This window comes from Acipenser ruthenus, chromosome 3 (assembly GCF_902713425.1).
Source record: "Acipenser ruthenus chromosome 3, fAciRut3.2 maternal haplotype, whole genome shotgun sequence".
NCBI classification, from domain to species: domain Eukaryota; kingdom Metazoa; phylum Chordata; class Actinopteri; order Acipenseriformes; family Acipenseridae; genus Acipenser; species Acipenser ruthenus.
This window is the reverse complement of record NC_081191.1, coordinates 66,271,967-66,297,405: the sequence shown is the minus strand read 5'-3', so window position 1 is coordinate 66,297,405 and position 25,439 is coordinate 66,271,967. Positions and strand designations below refer to the sequence as shown.

Genomic DNA, 25,439 nt, shown 5'->3' with positions numbered 1-25,439 from the left:
GCTTCTGTCTGACGTCACCGCCCAGCCATTCCTGACACACATGGTGTCCTGCGTGGGATCACTAGCGCCTCCTGGACGCAGGCAGAGTAGGATACTGCAGTTTTGGTTTTTTTTTTCGTTTTTGCTATTTTTCTATTTCGTTTTTTTTTTATTACTTGTGGAGTGGAGAGGAGAAAAGATGGGAGGAAGAAGAGGAAAGGTGGGAGGAAAAAAGAGGAGCTGGAGGAAGCAACAGCCAGGGCAAGTCTGCCTGACATGCTTGAGGGGGGAGGAGTTGGCGAAGTCAGCCACGTGTCGCCCGACTGCTACCACACTCCACCTCAGAAAGAGGAGGTGGAACTAGGGCTACAGCCACAGGAGGAGGTTGGCTGGGAAGCCCTCCTCCACAGCATGGGAGTGCAATATTGCTGTTGCATCTGTGGGGAGTGGGGGCATTTCCCAGTGAACTGCCCCCCCCGCCAGAGAAACGCCTGCTGTGCCCACCCCCACTACAGCCCCAGAGGTAGGAGCCCGAACATCCTGTGCCTGCGTGGGAGGAGCCCGAACGTCCTGCGCCTGAGCGTCCACAGCCCAAGAGGGGGGTGTTGGTGCGTCCACAACCCAAGAGGGGGAAGGCCGAATGTCCACAGCCCAGGCCACCACCAGCAGAGGGAGAATACCAGCTGGTTCCACCTCCACCGCCGTGGGAGGACTGTATGTCACTCCCACCTCCGCCAGCAGAGGGAGAGTTCCTGCTGGTTCCGCCTCCATCTCAGTGGGAGGACTGTGTGTCGATCCCACCTATGCCAGCGGAGGGTGAGTTCCTGCTGGTTCCGCCTCCACCCCCCGTGGGAGGACGACTTGCCGCTCCCACCTCTGCCAGCGGAGGAAGAGTACCTGCTGGGTCCGCCTCCATCGCTGCCAGAAGGGGAGGAGCCCCTGCCGCCTTCGCCAGGAGCGGAGCAGCAGGAGCTGCCTCTGCCTCCACCACCACCACCTGAGGGAGAGGAGCAGGAGCTGCCTCTGCCTCCACCACCACCACCTGAGGGAGAGGAGCAGGAGCTGCCTCTCCCTTCACGACAGGACGGACTGGAACAGTAGGCTGGTGGTCCGCAGCTGCCCTTGCATAGGCTGCTAAAAAGAGCAAGGGGGAAAACCGCCAGGTCACAGCGGCTGAGAAGAGTGCCAACCCCAGCACCACCGCTGGTCCTGGCTCCCCTCCTGCAATCGCCTCCTGAGGGTCCACTGCTGCCGTCACCTCCAGAGGGACTGCTGCCGCCCTGTCATGCATCGCCCGGGGATGCTGGTTCGCCATCGCCCGGGGATGCTAGTTCGCCACTGCCCAAGGATGCCTGCCTTGCACCGCCCAAGGATGCCTGCCTTGCACCGCCCAGGGATGCCTGCCTTGCACCGCCCAGGGATGCCTGCCTTGCACCACTCAGGGATACCACGCCTGGATCGCCTGGGGCTGCCTGCTCCTCTGCATTTACATTTACAGGGTACGAGGGAGAAGTGGAGCTCCCGCTGCCGCCTCCATGGCCAGGGGCTCCCCTCCCGAGTTCGCATCCCGAGGGTCCGCTGCTGCTGCCGTCGCCTCCCGAGGGTCCGCGGCTGCTGCCGACGCCTCCTGAGGGTCCGCTGCTGCTGCCGTCGCCTCTCGAGGGTCCGCTGCTGCTGCCGTCGCCTCCCGAGGGTCCGCTGCTGCTGCCGTCGCCTAGGGTCATTGAGGGTCCTGCTGCAACTGGGGTCGCCGGGGGCTCTGCTTCGCCTGGGGTCGCTACCAGTCCTGCCATGCGGCAGGAAACACTGTGGCCAGAGCCCCATGGAGGGGAGGGAGGGGAGGGGAGGTCAGGAGACCAGCTCCCCCCGCAGCAGTCTCGCTGCCGGAAATTGGGTGGCCGGAGCCCCACGGAGGGAAACTGCCGGACATGAAGAAGGGGGGGGGGAGGTCAGGAGACCAGCTCCCCCAGCTGCACTTTCGTGGCAGGAAGTACTGTGGCCGGAGCCGCGCAAAGAAAGGGGAGCTGCTGGCTCCACCCGTGGTATTTTGTATTGTTTATGTGTTTTATTGTATTTAAACGTATGACAGCTAAAGTCGTGCTTGTTTGTTTATGTATTTATTATTTATGACGGCGAACCGCCGTGTGGATTTGTATTTATTTAAAAATGTATTTATAGCATAGCCGTGTTTTGGTTTAACCCTTTGCGGTCCATTGTCGGACTGGGTCCGACATTGCAATTATTCCTCACAGGTCCTTTGTCGGACTGGGTCCGACATCATTATAGCAACGCAATAAACGGGTGTTTAGTCGTTTTTTCTCCGGAAAAAGCCGAGAAAACCATTCAATTGCCGAGTGGTAGCGACAGGAGCCGGAAAAAAAAAACAAAACAAAAAAAAGGCGTATTTCATGAATAGTCATACATGGTATCAGGTATCAGATAATGGGCGTCCATAGTAAACAAGCTGGCTAAGTGCGTCAGCGCACTGAGACTATCATGGACATTTGCAGAGCTTTTTTCAGATGTTATAGTAATAAAATAATGACTTGGATCGCATTATTGAGGAGTTTGGTGATAAAACGAGTGATCGGGAGATGATCGATCGGTATGTACGACTATTATTATTATTATTATTTATTTCTTACATAGCTGAACGCTATAGCAAACAAAAGGCTGGGGCGGGGCTGGAGATGCCTAGTGTGTGCTTTGTTGATATGCAGGGCCATTTAAACCCGTTTGACTGTGAAAAAAAATACTTTTAAACAGCGCGTATAAAATTAACTGCGCGTGTGAAAATTAATTAGACCTGGCGTGCCTGACGCGCGATTAATAAATGGACCGCAAAGGGTTAAAAAAACCTCGTGGGAATGTGTGACTGTCAGCTGGTGATTACTGAATTAGCTGGCAGTCACGCATAGTAATGCTACCTGTGCAGACTGTGGCCGAGGGGTAATGAGAAAATTGATAGCCAGTTAACCCCTCGGCCAGGATATAAAAGTCCTGCTGTTTTAGCTGCGTGGTGGGTGTATTAGGAGCGACAGTGGAGAGAGCGAGGAGAGAGAAAACGAGCTTTAAAATATACAGGAACAGTGACAGCGACTGCCCAGCCTGACCTGTATTTGTATTTTGTGTTTGTGATTTGTTTTATTTAAAATATTTATTTTCGCTTTGTGAGCAAGTTTCTTTTTGTTTAAACCTTTGATTTATTTTTGTATTTAAATAAAACGGCGCCGCCTTTAACTGCAGTATTTGCCTGGTGTCAGTATTTTTCCCGTCCCTGCTTCTGTCTGACGTCACCGCCCAGCCAGCCTGCCACAGATGGCAACAGGAATTACATGATATAGTTTTCTAATTTAAAAACCTGAAAATAAACTTTACATTTCTCTCTTACAATGTTATTGAATAAAGCACAGTAGGCAACACTCCTGTCATTTTAAACTCCTGTAAAAAAAAAAAAAGACCATTAGAAGCATGTTACCCTGTAAGTGTTAACACCAAGGATTAGTCTAATATTAAACTTTTACTAGCATGTTATCAAACTTGTTTTCATTGCAACGAGTTTATATTTATAGTTTGTACATAATTTATATTCATATGGCATTAGAAAACTTACTTAACCTGCTCGTTTTTTTTCCAGTTTTGTAACTGACATGTTTTTTTCCTTTTGAAAAACATGAGTCATTTACTCTTTGCTTTGAAAAGCAGCCTCATTGCCTCTCATTCCATGTATCTTAGTTTTTTTGTTTTTTTTTATAAAACGCTGCCATAGCATTGCTGAATTTGTAATCCTCTACAGCACTATTTTTAGTTTATGGAGTACTAAAGCTATTTACTAATTTGTTTGTTTGTTTATTATTGGGATTTTGTAAACCCCCTCATCGTTTCTCCAGATGCAAGGGAAAAAAAAAAAACTAACAGCGTTACCACAGCATGCAGTTCAGGGTTAATTAATTCGGGACTATTAGTGCCTTATGACAGGGTGTATGGACTGTTAAGTTTACTTTTCATTATACATTTCCAAAAGCTCAAGTAAATATTAACACTAAAAAATAAATCTGCCATTTTTAAATGTCTTTCAAAATTAATGAAATAGCTTCAAATATTAAGATCTTATTTACTGTATCTTTTACATATTTTTAAAAAATGTTTTCCAGTCATTCTGTTGCTCCACAGCTGAGTTTTGGTAATTGTTCAATACAATTCTCTGCAGCTATCTGTGAGCTGATTTGACTTATCTGTTATCTCACACGTGATAAATGCTGTATTCCGTTTCTTTTACTTCTTGATTCCAAACAATTTCATGAGGTTTGGCCACTGGAGCGAGAAAGATAAAGCATCATATGTTCTTTTCTGATCAGAAAGTGACATTCCGGTCACATATTGGTAAATTCATCTACAAAATGTGTTAAGACTCAGTTATGGATAAGGTGACCATATGGCTCCGTGTTCAGTGGGACAGTTTGGGATAGTTCAGGCTTTTCAACTCGCAACCCAATGCATTCTGGTATGTTTCCCGCCGCACACAGCCCGACTCAAGCCGTCCTGACTCATCTCATCTCAACTGGCCGTACAGTTTGGATGAATCGTATCAGTGTACGTGCCCTTAAAACGAAGATTATGCAGATTTCAGTCAGGATGTCTTCAGATTTGAAGATTGAACATGTTGAATCTTTTTCAGGCGCAGTTTTGTTCGGATGTGATCAGTCTGTCTGTGTGCAGCGGTTGCCGACCAAGACTGACTGAGACTGATTAGTCATAAGGGTGTCAACCAATGGTGAAGCAGGTTTAAGTGACGTAGCTTGTCATGTAACTTGTCACAAGATGGCGGAATATTGACAGCTTTAGTTCCACAGGTAAAAATACATTAGTCTTGAATTGCTCTGAGTGTCCTGAATTCCAAAATATCAGATATGTGCACATTTGAATAGGTTTTTTTAGGCGTTTACTAATCAAAGGTAAATGATCAATTTACCTTTTTATTATCAATCTACTGGCAGCCTATATTTTCTTACTGCGCTAAAACAGAAGTAACCGGTGTGTCGATCTCCAATAGGTCACAAATCACAAGCCCCTAGATCCACACGCTGAAAAAAAAACCACCAGTCAAATAAAAAATCAACAGGTTGGATTTTATTTACCACAGGCTAAAGTGTAGTAGACAAGCTATACAAAAAGTCATACACTGCTTGAATGAAATGTTTGCACGGTGTAAATGGTCAATTAATTAATAGGCTAAGTGCTTCTGGTTGCCTCACAGCGCTGTCTCCGTCGTCTAATCAGCATACGATGCCATGCATAATATGAGGGTCGCTATATTGGGCTAAGTTAATACAAAAATGTGTACAGGGCAGTATTAACTAAATCTGCATACATAGTAATCACCAGGATCTAGTTGTGGTCCGTCTAATTCAGTCTTAGAAGTGTGCGACACCCAGTCGGGAAAAACTCAATTGTGACGTCAAACCAAAACTGAGCACAACTGATTGCAAAATCTGTGCATACTCAGATGAGATGAGTTGGGATGGCTTGAGTCGGGCTGTGTGCAGCGGGCTTTACCTGTCTCAGGTACCATTCTTAACTTTAAGAGAAGCAGGACAACATTTACCAGAATGCATTGGGTTGTGAGTTGAAAAGCCTGAACTATCCCAAACTGTTCCGCTGAATACAGAGCCATATGGTCACCTTAGTTATGGACAACAAAACTCAGAACTAAATGACTGCAAGTATCATAAAAGTCAAGATGTTAAAATGTAATTTGAAGCCATTTACATTTTAATTAAAAATAAGTTAAAATAATCAGAAGAATTACATTTAAAATTGTAATTAGTCTGAGAATAACAACTAGTACCTGATTATCAGTGCCATTCTGCTGTCCCTTATGAAAATGAAGTCCAGTTGTATATTTGTCAAGTATATAGTCCTGATTAAGGTTTTATAATGTAGTTTTTTATCTTAAAAAGATTCCATAAAAAGCTTTAGTACTTTACTTTTTGATATAAGTATAGTTGTAGTTTAAAAAAGAAAAGAAAAACAGCAGACATGATAGGGTTGGGGAAATGGTTAGCTTCTATTGCAGCGCTGGCATAATGTGTGTTTGTTTTGTTTGTTAACTAATTTGTGTTACAACTTATGTTGAAATGTGTTCATGTGACAACAGTGACGCTCACATCACGATTAAACTGCCTCCATGAACAGTGAGCACAGTTCTTTCAAGAAACAAGTTTCGTCAGAAAACCTATCGTTTTGTCTCCCTTAAGAAATGGTTGAGTATTTTTGTAATGCTAAAATAGACCTACAGTACAGACTTTTTATTTTAATTTTAAGTGAGTAGTATTTTACTGTAGTTAGGTCTGCATATTACAAGCTAACCATCTCAGAGTTATGTTAGAAAGCATTTTCTGATTAATAAAAATGTAAATTGTTGTCATGAAACGTTTACATATTTTGTTTTGGGTTAAGTGAGTGTGCTAGTGCTTCCTCCTTTGAATTAAATATTTCCTTGGCAGAGTTTGCAAATTCCATTTTCTCCTGCTCTGGTAAAGAAATTCCACACAATGCTTTGCTTGGATGCCATGTTAACAACAACAACAGCAGCTGAATATGTCCAAGAATCCTGCAGCATGAAGCGCATTTAACATTAATAACTGTATTAAAACTGAGATGTTTTTTTTATTATTTTTATTTAGATGTTTCCAGTACTGAAAAAGGTCAACAGATCTGAATGGACTAAATGTATGTGTACTATATAGTATTTAAATAAGTATCATGCACTAAAAACAGTAATGAATGCGATTTTTTTTTTTTTTATCATTACCCGAAAAAGACTCGGGTATGTGGGTATTTTTCACAGTGGGTACCCGGTTCCGGATTTTATTAAATATTAGTGCTGGGACAAATATTATAACTAATGTATTTGGATACAAAATTCATATGTTCGTATTCACTAGAAATTACAAAAATAGCTTGCACTTATTTACCGCCTCACCAGAAGCTGCATGACAGTTTCAAACATGGCAAATGAAAAAGAGCTTTGTGTGATACGTGAGATTATTGTATTTAAAAAAAAATAAAAAATAAAAAAACAGGACCAACACAGCAGCTCTTGAGCCTGAGCCTCTATTTAAAAGTTTTAGACAGCAAAAAGAAAACAAATCCGATTATGCGTGCACACACATTGCAATCTCTAAGGAACGCCATCTGGGTGAAAAAAGCATTGTGCTGCTTTACAGTGAGTCAGAATCTCATGGGACAGAAAAAAGGCAAGCATGTCTTTCTGAAATGCCTCGCTTAAACAGTGCCCAACTTGCTGGAAATGTTGTAATGATTGTATATATTTTGTGTTGTGTCTTTGTTATGTGGAATGTAATAAACGAGAACCAAACTGTGAGTTTTTTTCCCCTTCCTTTTACAATGTAATTTCCATGTTTGTTTAATTTGAAGTGTTTAAAGTTAAATTGCAGTTTTCGTTTGCTTGTTCAGCTACAAAAAGACACAAGTAAACCTCATGTTATTACTTTATGAAAACGTGTCTATGGCCACAGTTTACTGTGAAGAAACGGTTATGGCAGGAATGGAAAAAAGTAAATAAATAAATAAATAAAATGTGGTGTCAACTTTATGTTCTATTTATTTCGGGAATAAACAAAACAACGTTTAATGAACTGCTATTTGACATCCTTTGTTTTATAGTTAATTCACTGGGGTAATGTAAGGCCTACACAACGTATTCTTTACTCCTGTGATATTTTTCTACTTTAACGTGTTACATATTGTAACATCTTGCTGTAAAATAAAGGCACACACACAGGGAACGTCCCCTGCCCCTGCTGCTATGCTGTCTCTGTCTGCGTTCTGAGCAATATAATAGCTTTAATTATTTTTTGAAAACTAATGAATATCTGAACGAATATTTAAATTGTGAGTGACTATCCAAACATGAAAATCCTGTGTTTGTTCCAGCACTAATATAATATAATATATATATATATATATATATATATATATATATATATATTGTAGAAGGAATGAGGTATACAGAGGGTACAATAAAGTAAAGGAAGTAAAAGGAACGGTTGTACCAAAATGAAATCGCTGTATAAAGGAGATGAATGTGTTGCTGGTTGTTTTTAAATCCCGTTGTGAGAAGTAAGGGATAGAGTGAACTACAGAACCCATAATCATTAGCGTGACCAGTCAATGCGTACTGGGTAATTAGCGCAGGTTTAAATTGACTGGTGAAGCTAATGAGAGGGGGGGTCGTAGGAACGGTGGAGAGTTCCGTGTTGATTGTAGAGACGGCGAAAGTCTACAATATTAAAAGTGTTGAAGTAGTTGGAGACGGCGTACGGTGGAAGATTTAAATTGAACAACGAAGCACAGTTCAGTTTATGAAGAAGGAAAGCTGTAAGCTTTCTTTTATTAACCTGAAGAGGCACTTCGGATTTATAAAAACAACCAGCAATTGAAACGTCTTTTAAAGTCGGACGAAGTACAGAGGCTTAAAGAAAGGGTATGTAAACCCAGGTTTTGCATTGTTATTCATTCGCTGTTACCAGACAGACGGCCTGTGTTAATGTGTACAGGGAACTGGCGTTCTTTGTGGGACTGACTGATTGTTAAGATTCTTGCGGTGCACTAACAACACCGAGGACGCTGCTGGGAAGTACCACACTGCTTGTGCACACAGAAAGTGCGCGTCTGTTCTGGTGAGACGTGAAGTAACAGCGTGTTTAATTATTTTACTCAACGGAGTGGATTTACAATGCATATAAGTCAGTGACTGTTATATCTCTGAGCTACGGGGAACAAAGGCTGAGAGAAGCAGAGATTGGCGCACACGGTGTACAGTGGAAGAAAAAAACACCGTGTGCTTTATTTGAAGTACTGTTTTATTAGTTGTTAGGATTGGTCTCTGGACGGTATACTTTTTAACTTTAAGACCTGCAGCATATAAAGGACTTCCACCAAGTACCAGGAGGGGCAGTCGTGTCCACCTTGCAGTACAGGACCTCTGTAACCCAGGAGCAGCAGAGCTGAACCAACGTACTCGCTGGAGGAGGGGTGGCCTGTCTGTGCACTGCCTCTAGAGGGGACTGGAGGAACTGTATGCAACGCAGGAATAAAGTAACTGTGGTTTATAAGGGTTGGGAGTGCCCACTAGAAAGCTGAACCTACTCACCTTGCAGTTCCACGCCAGGAGGTTTAAGTGGATGGTGAGCGACGGACCTGAGACAATCCTGAACTTTATTACGTGTATGATTTACTCCCTCAAGACTACAGGGACACTCTATGTTGTGTTGTGGATAACGCAGAAAGAGCAGCAGCACAATAAAAGTTACTGTAGTTTTGCATTTCCTGTGTGGCGTCCATCTGTTCACCCTGTTCTACACCTTCTGGCTATCCTACACATTACGTAACTAATACCAACCGGTTACACTTGGTGGCAGCGGTGGGATTGCCAAAACTGCAGGATTCAACTACAGTACCCACCTGACCGTAGAACACCATTGAACATGGCAAACATGGACGTCTTGCTACAGACCATGATAAACATGGCCAGTGCGCAACAGGAAGCAAACCGGTTGCAGAATGAACAGATACATGAAGCAAGGGTAGAAAGAGTGGCTATTTTTCAACGGTTGGAACAAGTGGCTACAGCCCCTACTTCCTCTACTCCATCTGCAACCAATGCATCAATCAGGTCAACACATGTCCTGAACAAGATGACAAGCGGAGACGACATCGAGGCCTATCTCTTAGCCTTCGAGAGGACTGCAATACGAGAGGGCTGGTCACGTGATAAGTGGGCCGGAATTGTCGCACCTTTTCTGGTTGGAGAGGCCCAAAAAGCTTACTTTGACCTGGCTCAAGAGGAAGCTGACAGTTACGACGTACTCAAAGCTGAGATCTTAGCCCGGGCTGGGATTACTACTGCTTTGAGAGCCCAAAAATATCACGCATGGAGCTTCAAGATGTCACTACCGCCAAGATCGCAAATGTTTGATCTCATCCACTTAGCCAAGCGGTGGCTAAAACCAGATGAGAACAGCAGTCACCAGGTTATTGATCTCCTGGTGATGGATCGATATCTCAGAGCCCTTCCATCGCCTATGAGAAAGTGGGTGGGCCAAGGAGATCCAACTACACTGAATGAGTTTATCTCATTGGTGGAACGCCAACTAGCGGCCGAAGAGTTGGTGCGCACAACTGCGAACCCCAGTCCTAAAACTTCAACACCTGACCCGGTGGAAAGGAAGCAGCGCGTCTACTTCAAGACGGGTAAGCCCTCTACAAGGGGTAATGAAGAGCGGCATACAGTCGTGAAGGGACAAATGCAGGGGGCGGGGCGTGGTATAACATGTAAACGAGAGGGAATTGATTACTCTTTTTACAAATGTTATAAATGTAATGCAATGGGTCACATTGCTAGGCACTGTCCGCAGACGGAAGGGCCTATGCAGTGCAATATGGGGCATCACTTTTGTGGTAGCATTGTAATACCAGGGAAGCTGGAAGGCAAAGCTCCCTATGTAGCAGAAGTAGGTATAAATGGAACCATAGTTAACGCTCTCATTGATACTGGTAGCTCATTAACGTTAGTAGCAGCAGATTTAATAGCTACAAACCAATTGGACAATAATTTCACCATAGGTATTACATGTATACATGGGGATGTGAAATGTTACCCCACCACTCTGGCTACTGTGTTATTTCAAGGGCAAGTGTACACTCTGAGAGTGGGTGTGGTGCGCAGTTTACCCCATCGTGTAATCCTTGGTAGAGATTATCCAGGATTCAAAGACCTGGTAACCATAAAGAGGGAATTGGCATGCCCAAAGCTAAAAGATACAGTAGGGAATACTACTGATGAGAGTCTAGCAACATTGTTTCCATTTAGCGATGCATCCTTGTTTGAAGGGCCACGGCCCCATAAAATTTATAAGAGTCGTCGACAAAGACGCCTAGAAAAATGGAAAGTGTCACCAGGTAGAAATGTCTTGGTGGGAGAAGTTGGAAAAAGGGCGGGGAAAGGTGTAAGCACCCAGTGCTCCCCCAATGACATATTAGAGGAAACTGGTGAAGAGGTTGTGGAGATAAGTGACGGTGGGGTAGATAATTGGTATGATACATTTTCTCCTTCAACCAGGAATTTTGGGCGGGATCAAGCGCAGGATCCCACGCTAATAAACATTAGAGAGAAAGTGGTTTCTATTAATGATGTGCCCGTGGAGAATGTAACTGTTAACCCACAAGAGCATTATCTCATTAAAAATGACTTGTTGTATAGGGTTACGGTAATTAATGGTAATCAAGTAGAACAGCTGTTGGTACCCAAGGCATATCGTTTACTGGTGTTAAAATTAGCACACAATCATTTGTTTGGTGCCCATTTGGGAAGTGAGAAAACATTACAACGTATAGTGCAAAGGTTCTATTGGCTAGGGATTAACAAAGAAGTAGAACGGTTTTGTAAATCCTGTCCTGAATGTCAAAGAGCTAGCCCCAGACCTAGTTTCAGAGCTCCTCTACAGCCTATGCCTATTATAGAGGTACCCTTCGAAAGGATAGCTATGGATCTGGTAGGTCCGCTGAATAAATCAGCTAGGGGACATGAATATGTTCTGGTAATTTTAGATTACGCCACTAGATACCCTGAAGCGATTCCTTTACGGAACATGGCATCAAAAACCATTGCCAAAGAGTTAATCCAGGTATTTTCTAGGGTGGGAATCCCCAAAGAGATCCTGACGGATCAAGGGACCCCGTTCGTCAGTAAACTGATGAAAGATTTGTGTAAATTGCTGCAAATAAAGCCAATTAAAACATCTGTTTACCATCCACAAACGGATGGATTAGTAGAACGTTTTAATAAAACCCTTAAATCAATGTTAAGGAAGGTGATATCCAAGGATGGGAAAGACTGGGATTTACTGTTACCCTACTTAATGTTTGCAGTTAGAGAAGTACCCCAATCTTCCACAGGCTTCTCGCCATTTGAATTGTTGTATGGGCGTCAACCACGGGGAATATTAGACGTTGCCAGGGAAACGTGGGAGGAGCAAAACAAAGTAGGTAAAAATATAGTGGACCACATTATCCAAATGCAGGACCGGATAGATAGGGTCACTCCCATTGTCACTAGTCACCTTAAACAGGCACAGAGGAAACAGGCAGTGCAGTATAACAAACTGGCTAAAGTTCGTCAGTTTAACCCTGGAGATAGAGTGATGGTGTTAGTCCCTACTCCAGAAAGTAAGCTCTTTACCCATTGGCAGGGACCTTATGAAATTATCGAGGCAGTGGGGCCAGTAAATTATAAGGTGCGCCAACATGATAAGCGTAAGAAGGAACAGCTATATCATGTTAATTTATTAAAGCCATGGGTAGATAGAGAAGCTTTAACAGTTGAAACTGGACAGGCAATTCGCAGTCCAGAGACACCCGTAGAAAATAATATGGAGAAAGGTGGTAAAAAGGGTCAAATAAATGTAGGACCGGACCTTGCAGAAAAACAGGTACAAGAAGTACGTAGAATGGTACAACGGCACAGTGAAGTGTTTTCCTTAACTCCGGGCCGAACAAGTGTTATAGAGCATGACATTGTGACAGCCCCGGGTGTTAAAGTTAGAGTCAGACCATACCGCATACCGGAAGCAAAGAAAGCAGATGTTCTGAAAGAACTAGAGTTAATGAAAACCCTAGACGTAGTCGAAGAATCACATAGCCCATGGAGTAGCCCAATTGTCATGGTGGCTAAGCCCAATGGCACTTGGCGCTTTTGTAATGACTTCCGACAGTTAAACGCTGTATCAAAGTTTGATGCCTACCCCATGCCTAGGGTAGATGAGCTTATTGAGAGGCTAGGTAAGGCGAGGTATTTAACAACGTTGGACCTTACCAAAGGATATTGGCAAATCCCATTAACACCGGGTGCACGGGAGAAAACAGCTTTTTCCACACCGTGGGGATTGTACCAGTATAAGGTAATGCCTTTTGGGTTGCATGGCGCACCGGCATCGTTCCAACGCCTAATGGATAAAGTTCTAAGACCTCATTTAGAGTATGCCTCTGCGTATATTGATGACATTGTCGTGTTTACAGAGTCGTGGGAAGATCATTTAAAAAAGGTGGAAGCCGTTTTGGGTAGCTTAAGGGACGCAGGTTTAACAGCGAACCCTGAGAAGTGTTATGTAGGCTTGAAAGAAGCAAAGTATTTAGGGTATGTGGTAGGTGGTGGTATTATCAAACCTCAGGTCAGTAAGGTAGAAGCCATAAAGAGCTGGCCAACCCCGCAAACAAAAAAGCAAGTGAGGGCATTTTTAGGTTTGGCAGGGTATTACAGGAGGTTTGTACCAGAATTCTCAACCATTGCAGCACCACTAACTGATTTAACTAAAAAGTCAGCTTTGAATAAGGTTAACTGGACCACGGAGACGGAGGCAGCGTTCCGGGAGATCAGTAAAATATTGTGTAGTGAACCAGTATTAACGGTACCTGATTTTGCAAATAAATTTATCTTGCAGACAGATGCGTCTGAAATAGGACTAGGAGCAGTACTGTCGCAGATAAAGAATGGTGTAGAGCACCCAGTCATGTATTTAAGCAGGAAGCTCATGCCTAGAGAGACTCGTTATGCAGTAGTGGAAAAGGAGTGCTTGGCTGTGAAGTGGGCAATTGAGTCCTTAAAGTACTATTTGTTAGGACGAGAATTCATCTTAGTCACTGATCACTCGCCGCTGAAATGGATGAAGGAAAATAAAGAACGGAACGCGAGAGTGACTAGATGGTTTCTAGCTTTACAGCCTTACAAGTTCACAATTGAACATCGTAGTGGTAAGCAGAATGCCAATGCTGATGGCCTCTCTAGAATACATTGTTGGGGTAGTAAGGTCGCTCGAACCGGTAGGTTAGAGCTGAGTGGGAGGATATGTAGAAGGAATGAGGTATACAGAGGGTACAATAAAGTAAAGGAAGTAAAAGGAACGGTTGTACCAAAATGAAATCGCTGTATAAAGGAGATGAATGTGTTGCTGGTTGTTTTTAAATCCCGTTGTGAGAAGTAAGGGATAGAGTGAACTACAGAACCCATAATCATTAGCGTGACCAGTCAATGCGTACTGGGTAATTAGCGCAGGTTTAAATTGACTGGTGAAGCTAATGAGAGGGGGGGTCGTAGGAACGGTGGAGAGTTCCGTGTTGATTGTAGAGACGGCGAAAGTCTACAATATTAAAAGTGTTGAAGTAGTTGGAGACGGCGTACGGTGGAAGATTTAAATTGAACAACGAAGCACAGTTCAGTTTATGAAGAAGGAAAGCTGTAAGCTTTCTTTTATTAACCTGAAGAGGCACTTCGGATTTATAAAAACAACCAGCAATTGAAACGTCTTTTAAAGTTGGACGAAGTACAGAGGCTTAAAGAAAGGGTATGTAAACCCAGGTTTTGCATTGTTATTCATTCGCTGTTACCAGACAGACGGCCTGTGTTAATGTGTACAGGGAACTGGCGTTCTTTGTGGGACTGACTGATTGTTAAGATTCTTGCGGTGCACTAACAACACCGAGGACGCTGCTGGGAAGTACCACACTGCTTGTGCACACAGAAAGTGCGCGTCTGTTCTGGTGAGACGTGAAGTAACAGCGTGTTTAATTATTTTACTCAACGGAGTGGATTTACAATGCATATAAGTCAGTGACTGTTATATCTCTGAGCTACGGGGAACAAAGGCTGAGAGAAGCAGAGATTGGCGCACACGGTGTACAGTGGAAGAAAAAAACACCGTGTGCTTTATTTGAAGTACTGTTTTATTAGTTGTTAGGATTGGTCTCTGGACGGTATACTTTTTAACTTTAAGACCTGCAGCATATAAAGGACTTCCACCAAGTACCAGGAGGGGCAGTCGTGTCCACCTTGCAGTACAGGACCTCTGTAACCCAGGAGCAGCAGAGCTGAACCAACGTACTCGCTGGAGGAGGGGTGGCCTGTCTGTGCACTGCCTCTAGAGGGGACTGGAGGAACTGTATGCAACGCAGGAATAAAGTAACTGTGGTTTATAAGGGTTGGGAGTGCCCACTAGAAAGCTGAACCTACTCACCTTGCAGTTCCACGCCAGGAGGTTTAAGTGGATGGTGAGCGACGGACCTGAGACAATCCTGAACTTTATTACGTGTATGATTTACTCCCTCAAGACTACAGGGACACTCTATGTTGTGTTGTGGATAACGCAGAAAGAGCAGCAGCACAATAAAAGTTACTGTAGTTTTGCATTTCCTGTGTGGCGTCCATCTGTTCACCCTGTTCTACACCTTCTGGCTATCCTACACATTACGTAACTAATACCAACCGGTTACAATATATATATATATATATATATATATATATATATATATATATATACACACACAGTGCCTTGCAAAAGTATTCAGACCCCTGACCAATTCTCTCATATTACTGAATTACAAATGGTACACTGAAATTTCGTTCTGTTTGATATTTTATTTTAAAACACTGAAACTCAAAATCAATTATTGTAAGGTGACACTGGATTTATGTTGGGAAATATTTTTAAGAAAAATAAAAAACTGAAATATCTTGCTTGCATAAGTATTCAACCCCCACACATTAATATTTGGTAGAGCCACCTTTCGCTGCAATAACAGCTTTAAGTCTTTTGGGGTAAGTATGTACCTGCTTTGCACACAGTGTCGGAGTGATTTTGGCCCATTCTTCTTGGCAGATTTGCTCCAGGTTGTTCAGGTTGGTTGGACGACGCTTGTGGACCGCAACTTTCAAATAGTGCCACAGATTCTCAATGGGATTGAGATCAGGACTTTGACTGGGCCACTGTAGGACATTCACCTTTTTGTTCTTGAGCCACTCCAATGTTGCTTTGGCCTTGTACTTGGGATCATTGTCCTGCTGAAAGGTGAATTTCCTCCCAAGCTTCAGTTTTTTAGCGGACTGAAGCAGGTTCTCTTGCAGTATTTCCCTTTATTTTGCTCTATCCATTCTTCCTTCAATTTTAACAAGATGCCCAATCCCTGCTGATGAGAAGCATCCCCACAGCATGATGCTGCCACCACCATACTTACTGTAGGGATGGTGTGTCTTGAGGCATGGGCAGTGTTAGGTTTGCGCCACACATAGCGCTTTGAGTTTTGGCCAAAAAGCTCTATCTTGGTCTCATCTGACCACAAAACCTTTTCCCACATCGCAGCTGGGTCACTCTCATGCTTTCTGGCAAACTCCAGACGTGCTTTCAGATGGTACTTTTTGAGTAACGGCTTCTTTCTTGCCACCCTCCCATACAGGCCAGTGTTATGCAGAGCTCTTGATATGGTTGACTGGTGCACCATTACTCCACTCCCAGCCACTGAACTCTGAAGCTCCTTCAAAGTGATTGTTGGTCTCTCTGTGGCTTCTCTCACAAGTCTCCTTCTTGTTTGAGCGCAGAGTTTTGAGGGACGGCCTTTTCTTGGCAGTGCCTGGGTGGTGTGATGCAGCTTCCACTTCCTGATTATTGATCCAACTGTGCTCACTGGGATATCCAAACACTTGGATATTATTTTGTACTCTTTCCCTAATCTAGGCATTTGTATTACTTTATCTCTAACTTCTGTAGAATGCTCTTTGGTCTTCATTTTCCTTCAGATTCACAGCCTGACCAATGATCCTTCAACAGTGGGGTTTTTATCTAGAAAATGTGACAGCAACTTTAATGGTTCACAGGTGGAGGCCAATGGTAAGGTAATTGTGTCCTGGTTAGGGCAATTTCTTTCATCGGTCTAAACTGGGAGCTTCCACAGCACAGGGGCTGAATACTTATGCAAGCAAGATATTTCAGTTTTTTATTTTTCTTAAAAATATTTCCCAACATAAAACCAATGTCACCTTACAATAATTGATTTTGAGTTTCAGTGTTTTAAAATAAAATATCAAACAGAACGAAATTTCAATGTACCATTTATAATTCAGTAATATGAGAGAATTGGTCAGAGGTCTGAATACTTTTGCAAGGCACTATATATATATATATATATATATATATATATATATATATATATATATATATATATATATAAATAATCGGTAAATCTATATATTAACCAGTAAATGTGTAGATTTACCAGCTCAGCTGTAAATCTATACATTAACCAGTAAATGTGTGGATTTACCAGCTTAGCGGTCAATGTATAAAATAACTAAGGAGATGGTAGTAAACAATCTATTTTACTTACATTCACCATCACTGTCTGGCAACAACAATTCACAATACAAAATAATGTTTTGCTGGCAAAATTGTTGCACACTGTATGATTCTCACTGAAATGTAAAACATGCGTGCATTTAGGTTATGCTTTTTTTCTAAATGAGTTCAACTTAATAATACTAAATCACACTTAGTAGAGACTTGAGTTTTGCTGAAGAGATGTAATTATTACCATGCCTAATGTTTGCCCTATCGTCAATTTTATTTATTTATTTATTTATTTATTTACATAAAGCGAAAGACACGGGGGGATAAAATCGTTAGAAATAAAACTAGAAATCGGTCTCTAATCATGTCCGTGTATAGGATAAAACATTAATACATGGTCTCTGCTATATATATATATACATTATTATTATTATTAATATTATTATTATTATTATTATTATTATAAAAATAATATTACAAGAAGGGATGAAGTTTAGAAAGATTAATAAAATAATACAAAAAATCCTAAGGCTGGAGTTTAAGAAAAATAAATAATAAATTAGTTACCCAAATTACCCAAGTACAGTATGTAAAATATATTTTTTTTATTTTTGTCATTAAGCTCCCTGACGTTAGTTTATTTCCTAATTCACTTCAAATGCTGTAGCATTAACTACCATCTCCTTAGTTATTTTATACATTAACCGCTGAGCTGGTAAATCTACACATTTACTAGTTAATCTATAGATTTACCGATTTTACACATGAACCGTAACCATAATCATACAAATGTATAGCACCTACCAACAGCACTTTTCCTTCCAGTTTCTGTCAAAAAGTCCCTTCCTTGGATGAAAAAAAATATAATAATTTAATGCTGTTTCTGAAATACTTTTAATTTACAAATTCTTTATCCTACTAAATGAATACAGCACCAAGTCCCCATTAAGCTATTTTTGGGGATTTGGGGATAATAATAATAATAACAATAATAATAATAATAATAATAATAATAATAATAATAATAATAATAATAATATAAAATGAACATGATAACTAAACTAGCAATAGGCAACTCATATGTTTAATTTAAGGAATCAATTATCCTTGATGTAAATAGTTTCTTATTAGTTTTGTAACCAGTTTTATTTTCCTTTCACAATCAAAAGTAGAACATTAGATCTTAAGTGACCACATCAAAACTAATGCTGAAGACATTTAACAAAGTACCTGTTTTTGTAGAGCCAATATACTGGAATGACTTTGCTACCTTGTGGTAAAGTAGGCTGTAACTTCAACCATGCTTTATGCACCAATTTGTATGTTTTTATTACTGTTGTTTTGGGATGTGTGGAATAATACAGCTTTGCAATGCAGCCAAAGAGAGAAGAAACACCCAGGGATAAACCAGACAGAACATTAACACACGCACTGGGGGACCTGGAGACAGGTCACTGGGAGGGCAGCCAAGCAGCAGCACCACCACATGTGAATCAAGTGCAGAGCCCTGTCACGGTGAAACTAGCCAATAATCTGATTTACAATGAAAGTGGAGACCCTGAAAACTGATATACATAACTGAATGCACTCTACACACCATCAATACTAATTATAGCTGTAACTCGTGACCTCAGACCCTTAAGTGGGCCCTGAAATATAAATACATTTGTATTTATTTTTTTAAAGTATAAAAATCAGTGACTCAATAGTTGTCACAAACAAAGTAATTTCATGTATTGTTTCAGCATGCCTGTGAAGCGCCAAGCCAGGTTAGGGTTAGACCATACCAATACATGTCGGGTTCATTTGGGGTTACCTTGAATCAGTAGGTGTCCAGCCTTGTTCCAGTTTGGAGCAAGTTTAGCTGTGAGTGTATAGGAGAGGCATGTCTGCAGCACACCTGGTAGTACTCTCTGTGGAGAATCCATCTGCCAGTAAAAATAAAAAGGCCCTTATAAATGGGCAGCAGTGTGGAGTAGTGGTTAGGGCTCTGGACTCCTGACTGGAGGGTCGTGGGTTCAATCCCACGTGGTGGACACTGCTACTGTACCCTTGAGCAAGGTACTTTACCCAGCTCCTGGTCCAGGCCCTGGTACTCTCCCGCCTAGACTACTGCAACTCCCTCCTGGCTGGCCTCCCTGCGTCCGCCACCCGTCCGCTCCAGCTCATCCAGAACTCTGCTGCCCGCCTAGTGTTCTCTCTGCCTCGCTTCGCCCACGCTACTCCACTACTCCGCTCACTCCACTGGCTCCCGATCACCGCTCGCATCCAGTTCAAGACTCTTGTACTAGCCTACAGATGCCTTGACCAGTCTGCACCCAGCTACCTCCAGACCCTCATCTCTCCCTACACCCCCACTCGACCTCTCCGCTCCGCCTGCACTAGAAGACTAGCTCTACCACCGCTACGCTCCCCTGCCTCCAAAGCCCGCTCCTTCTCCACCCTTGCTCCGCAGTGGTGGAATGACCTTCCTACAGATGTCAGGACTGCCCAGTCCCTGACCACATTCCGGCGCCTCCTTAAGACTCACCTCTTCAAAGAGCACCTGTAGAACTCCTCTGTTTGTATCCTGGGACACTATCACCCTTCATGTAAATGTGCTTTATTTTGCTCTTATCAGCCCCTATTTTACTGCATTTAATCCTGTACTTCAGAATACTGTAATCTGCCAAGTTTTTAACCTGTAGTACTTTGTATTTAATCACATCCTGATGTAACTATCACTATTTAATCATATCCTGATGTAACTATCACTATTACCTGCTGTATTATTGAATTGTGGTTTGTCAAACTTGTACTTTACTTGTTTTATTGTATTTCTTGCTCTTATTGTATTACTTGTATTGTAACGCTTGAAATGTTTTTGCTTACGATTGTAAGTCGCCCTGGATAAGGGCGTCTGCTAAGAAATAAATAATAATAATAATAATACTTTACCTAGATTGCTCCAGTAAAAACCCAACTGTATAAATGGGTAATTGTATGTAAAAAAAAAAAAAAAAAGTGATATCATGTAACAATTGTAAGTCGCCCTGGATAAGGGCGTCTGCTAAGAAGTAAATAATAATAATAAACGATTTCAATCTATCTGAATTACTGAACTGTTCTGTTTTAAAATGTCACCAATAACAATCTAAACAACAAAAATAATACATTAAGATAAATCTGATATGTCATGTCCATACAAAGTTGCTCTTTAAAGGGTACATAAGGACCTTTTTATTTTATTATGTTACATGTTCCCATATGTTGCTACAACTGTTTACGTAAGGTGTGTGTATTGTTTTTCTGTTTTTTATTTACATTTTGACCACTTTTTTAAACTTTTAAATCACATTCCTTGCCTCAAGCTGGCTTCCCACGTACCGGCATGGACCTCTCAGAATACATTTCCCATCACCCTCCTGCTCATTGGTAAATCCATCTCAGTTACATATGTGAGCAGGAGGATGATGGGAAATGTAGTTCCGAGAGGTCCATGGGAAGCCATCTTGAAGCAAGGAATGCAATTTAAAAGTTTAAAAAAGTGGTCAAAATGTAAAAAAAAAAATTAAAACAATACACACACCTTAAGTCAACAGTTGAAGCTACACATGGGAACATGTAACACAATAAAATAAAAAGGTCCTTATATATCCTTTAAGCTGTAGTGGGACATATTGTCAAAGAGTTTACTCGTCTTTAATTAACTCCTGTTTTATGAAAAGAGAAAAACCCATTGAATTTACAAAACTAACACAGTAATCCGTCGCATATCCGCCTGTCACATATCCGCCTGTCACATATCCGCCCTAACCATTTATCCGCCATGATCAATCTCTTCTGCAACGTTAGTTTATTATTGAACAGAGAAGATTAGTTCAGAGATTGTAGATTCTACCAAAGTGTTTGTACACTCTGTTGTATGTACTCTGTGCGCTACCATTGCTTGTAGTGTTACATGAGCTGTTTAGTGTGTTGATATGTAAATAAATCCTGTTTGCCTGCGGGGCGTATCAACTTCAACCTCCGTCTCGATGTCCTGCCTGTCACTCAGCAGCAAATGCAAGCACCCACATGGCAGACAGCTACCCTGTCACAAGCATTGATACCCTGTATCTTTCTAAACAAGGGACTTAGGGGAGCTCCCTAATAAAAGCTGAATCTCAACAATAATTGTGTGAATATAGTAATTGTTACAGCTGTGTACAATGGTATTTAAAACAGGATTAATTTATCTGCCTTTTTACATATCCACCCTTACTCTGGTCCCACCGCAGTCGGATACGAGACGCATTACTGTATCAAACATTTAAGTAATGTTACTGAAGGTATCTTAAGCACTCTCATGTTGTTTGTTTCTTTAGATGTTTTGGAAATATAGCCCATGTCTCCTAATGACTTTAAACATTACACTGTAAATATAATTCCCTGTTGTTTGTTAACTGCATTTTTTTAGATTAGCCTTCAGTGTACTGTGTATTTATCATATAACAGTGTAAACAGTGTAACCAATAAGAGTAGCTTACCTTAGCTTCATGTCTTTGGGTGTAGGCTTGTATACTTCCAGATTTGAAAAATGTAATCTAAAATACAGTAAAATTCAACACAAAATATTTTTCAGTTTATAATAATAAAAAATGTGTGTCAATTTAAAATATATTTTAAGAGTTCAGTGTGGAAAAGGTTTGTGTCTTTAAATGTGGTTGCTTTCAATAAAACATTTTAATAATAAAACATATTTTCTTCAATCCACTCACTGCCATTATTACAGTGATTTCACTGCATGTTCCTGGTACAGGAGAAGCAAGGAGGTCTGGATAAAGGAACAACAGTTCTCTGAAATGAAAGAAAAATGTATGTACTGTAAGCTCTCTCTCTGGTCAAATACCCAAAACAACTCATGAAGAGTCAATTGCACACAATCCACTCAGTTACACCAGATTAATAAATCGCACAAGAGCCCCTTTACCTGCACATCTTCATCTGTTTATTTCTGGCATCACCATCACTGGGGTCACAGAGCAAAGATACATTTACACCACACAGCTTGCGCAGGTCAGGTAAACTCACAAAGAACAAGGATTGTAAATTGATTCCATTCATTTTGCCCTTTAAAAAAAAAGGAGTTTAATTTTGTACCTTATTATGTAAATTATGTTTACTGTGCACAAAGATACAGCATTCATGGATTATAAAACAGCCAACAGTTGTGTAAAGTAATCCTATATATATATATATATATATATATATATATATATATATATATATTTTAAATGATTAGAGTAAAATTATCTATATGTATTTGATTATTAGCTTGATTCATTTGAACAAATGCAATGAATAAATATAGAAGATAAGGAAAATATGTTCATCAATTTAAAAATAAAACGGTGTTAGCTTAACTTAGAAAGTACGTAACTTAAATTACTTTCATTGTTTTTATTTTGTCTGAATTGAACACCAGCCCAATAAATACGGGTAGGCCAATATGAAGTTATAAATTAAGGTACAACAATGACACGCTGCGCTGCGTCTTATTCAAATAAGAGTTTTCAGATAAATAATAATAATAATAATAATAATAATAATAATAATAATAATAATAATAATACAATTAGGTACAAATACAAAGTTTTCTATTTAGATAACACTGTAAACTTACTTGCCTGTAAAAGAAAAAATCACCTCAGGTTGTCAGAATGCAAAACTAATCATCCCGCCTTCTGGTTTGAAACCTTTTTTCAACCTGCTGAAACGTCGCGTGACAGTTAGATTCCTAGTGACGTGTCCGAATGGCTGCGCTCCTGAATTGGGAAACTGTAAACTATTTTGTAATGGATAGTTCAATACGGTAACAAGTCGTACTGCCCAAATATAGTTGATACTATTTATGATGCCGAAAATGCTGTCACTTAAAATCAAATGATTCAAATCACAATTAGTCTAACCCAACTGCTAAAGTCCTGCTTATTGATTATATCCACTGTACCTGGCAAATGCATACATGCTTCTCAGGTATTCTACATTATTTTCCTGTAATATTAAGTGAGTTAAATCAACGTTCATGGTACAGTTTTGACTTAAACCAGGCCAGACTGTTCTCAATAATAATAAAGACTCATGTTGTAAACTTCCACGTTAGCACCAGAGTGTAATATAATACTACACTGCTGCAGTACCCTACCCACTAATGCAGTAGTTTGGACACAGTATTGAACTTAAACTAAGAGTACATTCTGAAATAAACTTCTATCTTCAGCTGTTTAATGTATTACCGGTGATGAGCCACGGGAAATTGCTAGAACGTGAAAAAAAAAAGTAGATATTACTGCGCATGCGCAAATGGTTGAAATTAAAGGGCGGGTTCGCGGCACTAGGTGGTATTTTCTATTAGTGAACTTTAATCGTTGAATACCCTGTATATCTTCGTTTTTGTTTTAAATTGGCCACAATTACATTGTAAAATACAATAAACGTTTAAACTTAAAAAAGCTACATTTACGAGAAAAAATATTTTGCTGTACCACAGACATAAATCACATCGTTTTAATAACACCTTTTAATATGACATACTGTTAAATTATTTGTTGTTATTATCTATCATAATAATTTAATCGTAGTGGTTAACTTTACCTTTCTACCCTGTTTACAAAGGGTGATACACCCCTTCAGAAAAGGTGTTTTAATAGATGATACTGCACTCCCTCAGAAAAAGGTGTTTTATGAGATAGCGCACCCCCTCAGAAAAGGTGTTTTAATAGATAGTGCAACCCGTAGAAAAGGTGTTGTAATAGTCATGAGATACTGCACCCCCTCAGAAAAATGTGTTTTATGAGATAGCGCACCCCCTCAGAAAAGGTGTTTTAATAGATAGTGCAACCCGCAGAAAAGGTGTTGTAATAGTCATGAGATACTGCACCCCCTCAGAAAAATGTGTTTTATGAGATAGCGCACCCCCTCAGAAAAGGTGTTTTAATAGATAGTGCAACCCGCAGAAAAGGTGTTGTAATAGTCATGAGATACTGCACCCCCTTAGAAAAGGCGTTTTCATAGCCGAGTTTTTTACTTTTCACACACTATAACGTGACGTCAATTCAAACGCTATACAGGTTTTTCACAACCCTCTCTTTCACATTTGCGGACCAAATATCACAGGCAAGATGGGGGGGAGGTCTGTGATTATAACAGTGCAGCAATATCCAGTTCTTTATGATAAGCAGCACAATAAATATCTCGATAAAGAATACAAACAGAAATTATCGGAAAACATAATTGAGGAAATCGGAATTCCAGGTAAAGCACAATGTTTAGTATGTTAAAATAAACAGACTGTTTTGACTACAAGTTTTCGTGAAACGTCCGGGTGTAGCTTCTGTGCATCAGTTACCGCCGCCCATTACTAAATGTAAACTACACAACAAATCACGTATCTAATTATATCCAGTAGCATACGCAGGTAGGCATTGATTACATACAGCTAATTATGCTGTCTGATATGTTATTATAAAGGTAGTATTCAGTGCCATACCATAGGTTCGATTTTTTTTACCCTAGAAAACGGTGAATAAATGCTATAGTGTGTATAGCCCGAAACATGAAGTATATTTTTTATCAAACTCGTTTTGTGATAAATGTAGAAACAGAGGAAATACTCATTTTTCAATCATTATTACAGTCTAATGTAATGCAGAGTTATGTTTACCGTTATTAATACTAGGTTCCACAATTGCATTTGCATTGTCTGCTGCTGTATGGTTGCTATGATTTTGATGTGACTGGAGGTGAACGAGACGGAGAAGATACGGGCGCTTGTAATAAAATACACATGTACACATAAGATACACATTTTTATTTTGTATTCATGATAAAATGAAAAAAAAAAAAACACGATCAATTTAACACAAATGTAATCGGAGTTGTGTACTCGCCGTACCCCAGACATGTACCATATTCTATTTTCCTTTTCTTGTGTCAGAATGGGGACATGCATAAAGGGGATGAATTACTATGTAATACGTTAATAGTGAACAATACATTATTATTATTTTTTTATTTTAAACACGCCAAGTTTCGTTTCCACCTTTCCGATGATGAAGGGGATGCAGTATAGCCTATCATGTGTTGTTCAATGTCACGTTAGGTCACGTTACAGACCCGCACTATCTCCGGCTACACCTGCTTTTTTTCCATTTCAAACACTGTGTTCATATATATATATATATATATATATATATATATATATATATATATATATATATATATATATATATATATATATATATA

The 25,439-nt window shown here is 40.6% G+C and overlaps 1 protein-coding gene across 1 annotated transcript in view; it reads right to left on the bottom strand.

The window, feature by feature from the left end:
- The window catches only part of LOC117394524 (uncharacterized protein C18orf63-like), a 48,025-nt gene that overhangs the window by 20,784 nt on the left and 1,802 nt on the right, over positions 1-25,439 (bottom strand). The window contains exons 2-6 of the mRNA XM_059015064.1: positions 22,126-22,265; positions 21,914-21,992; positions 21,683-21,739; positions 18,991-19,102; positions 17,979-18,020 (exon numbers count right to left, since the gene is read on the bottom strand). Of these exons, the coding sequence (XP_058871047.1) occupies positions 17,979-18,020; positions 18,991-19,102; positions 21,683-21,739; positions 21,914-21,992; positions 22,126-22,259 (424 nt within the window). The 5' untranslated portion in view covers positions 22,260-22,265. The remainder of the gene's footprint in view (positions 1-17,978; positions 18,021-18,990; positions 19,103-21,682; positions 21,740-21,913; positions 21,993-22,125; positions 22,266-25,439) is intronic.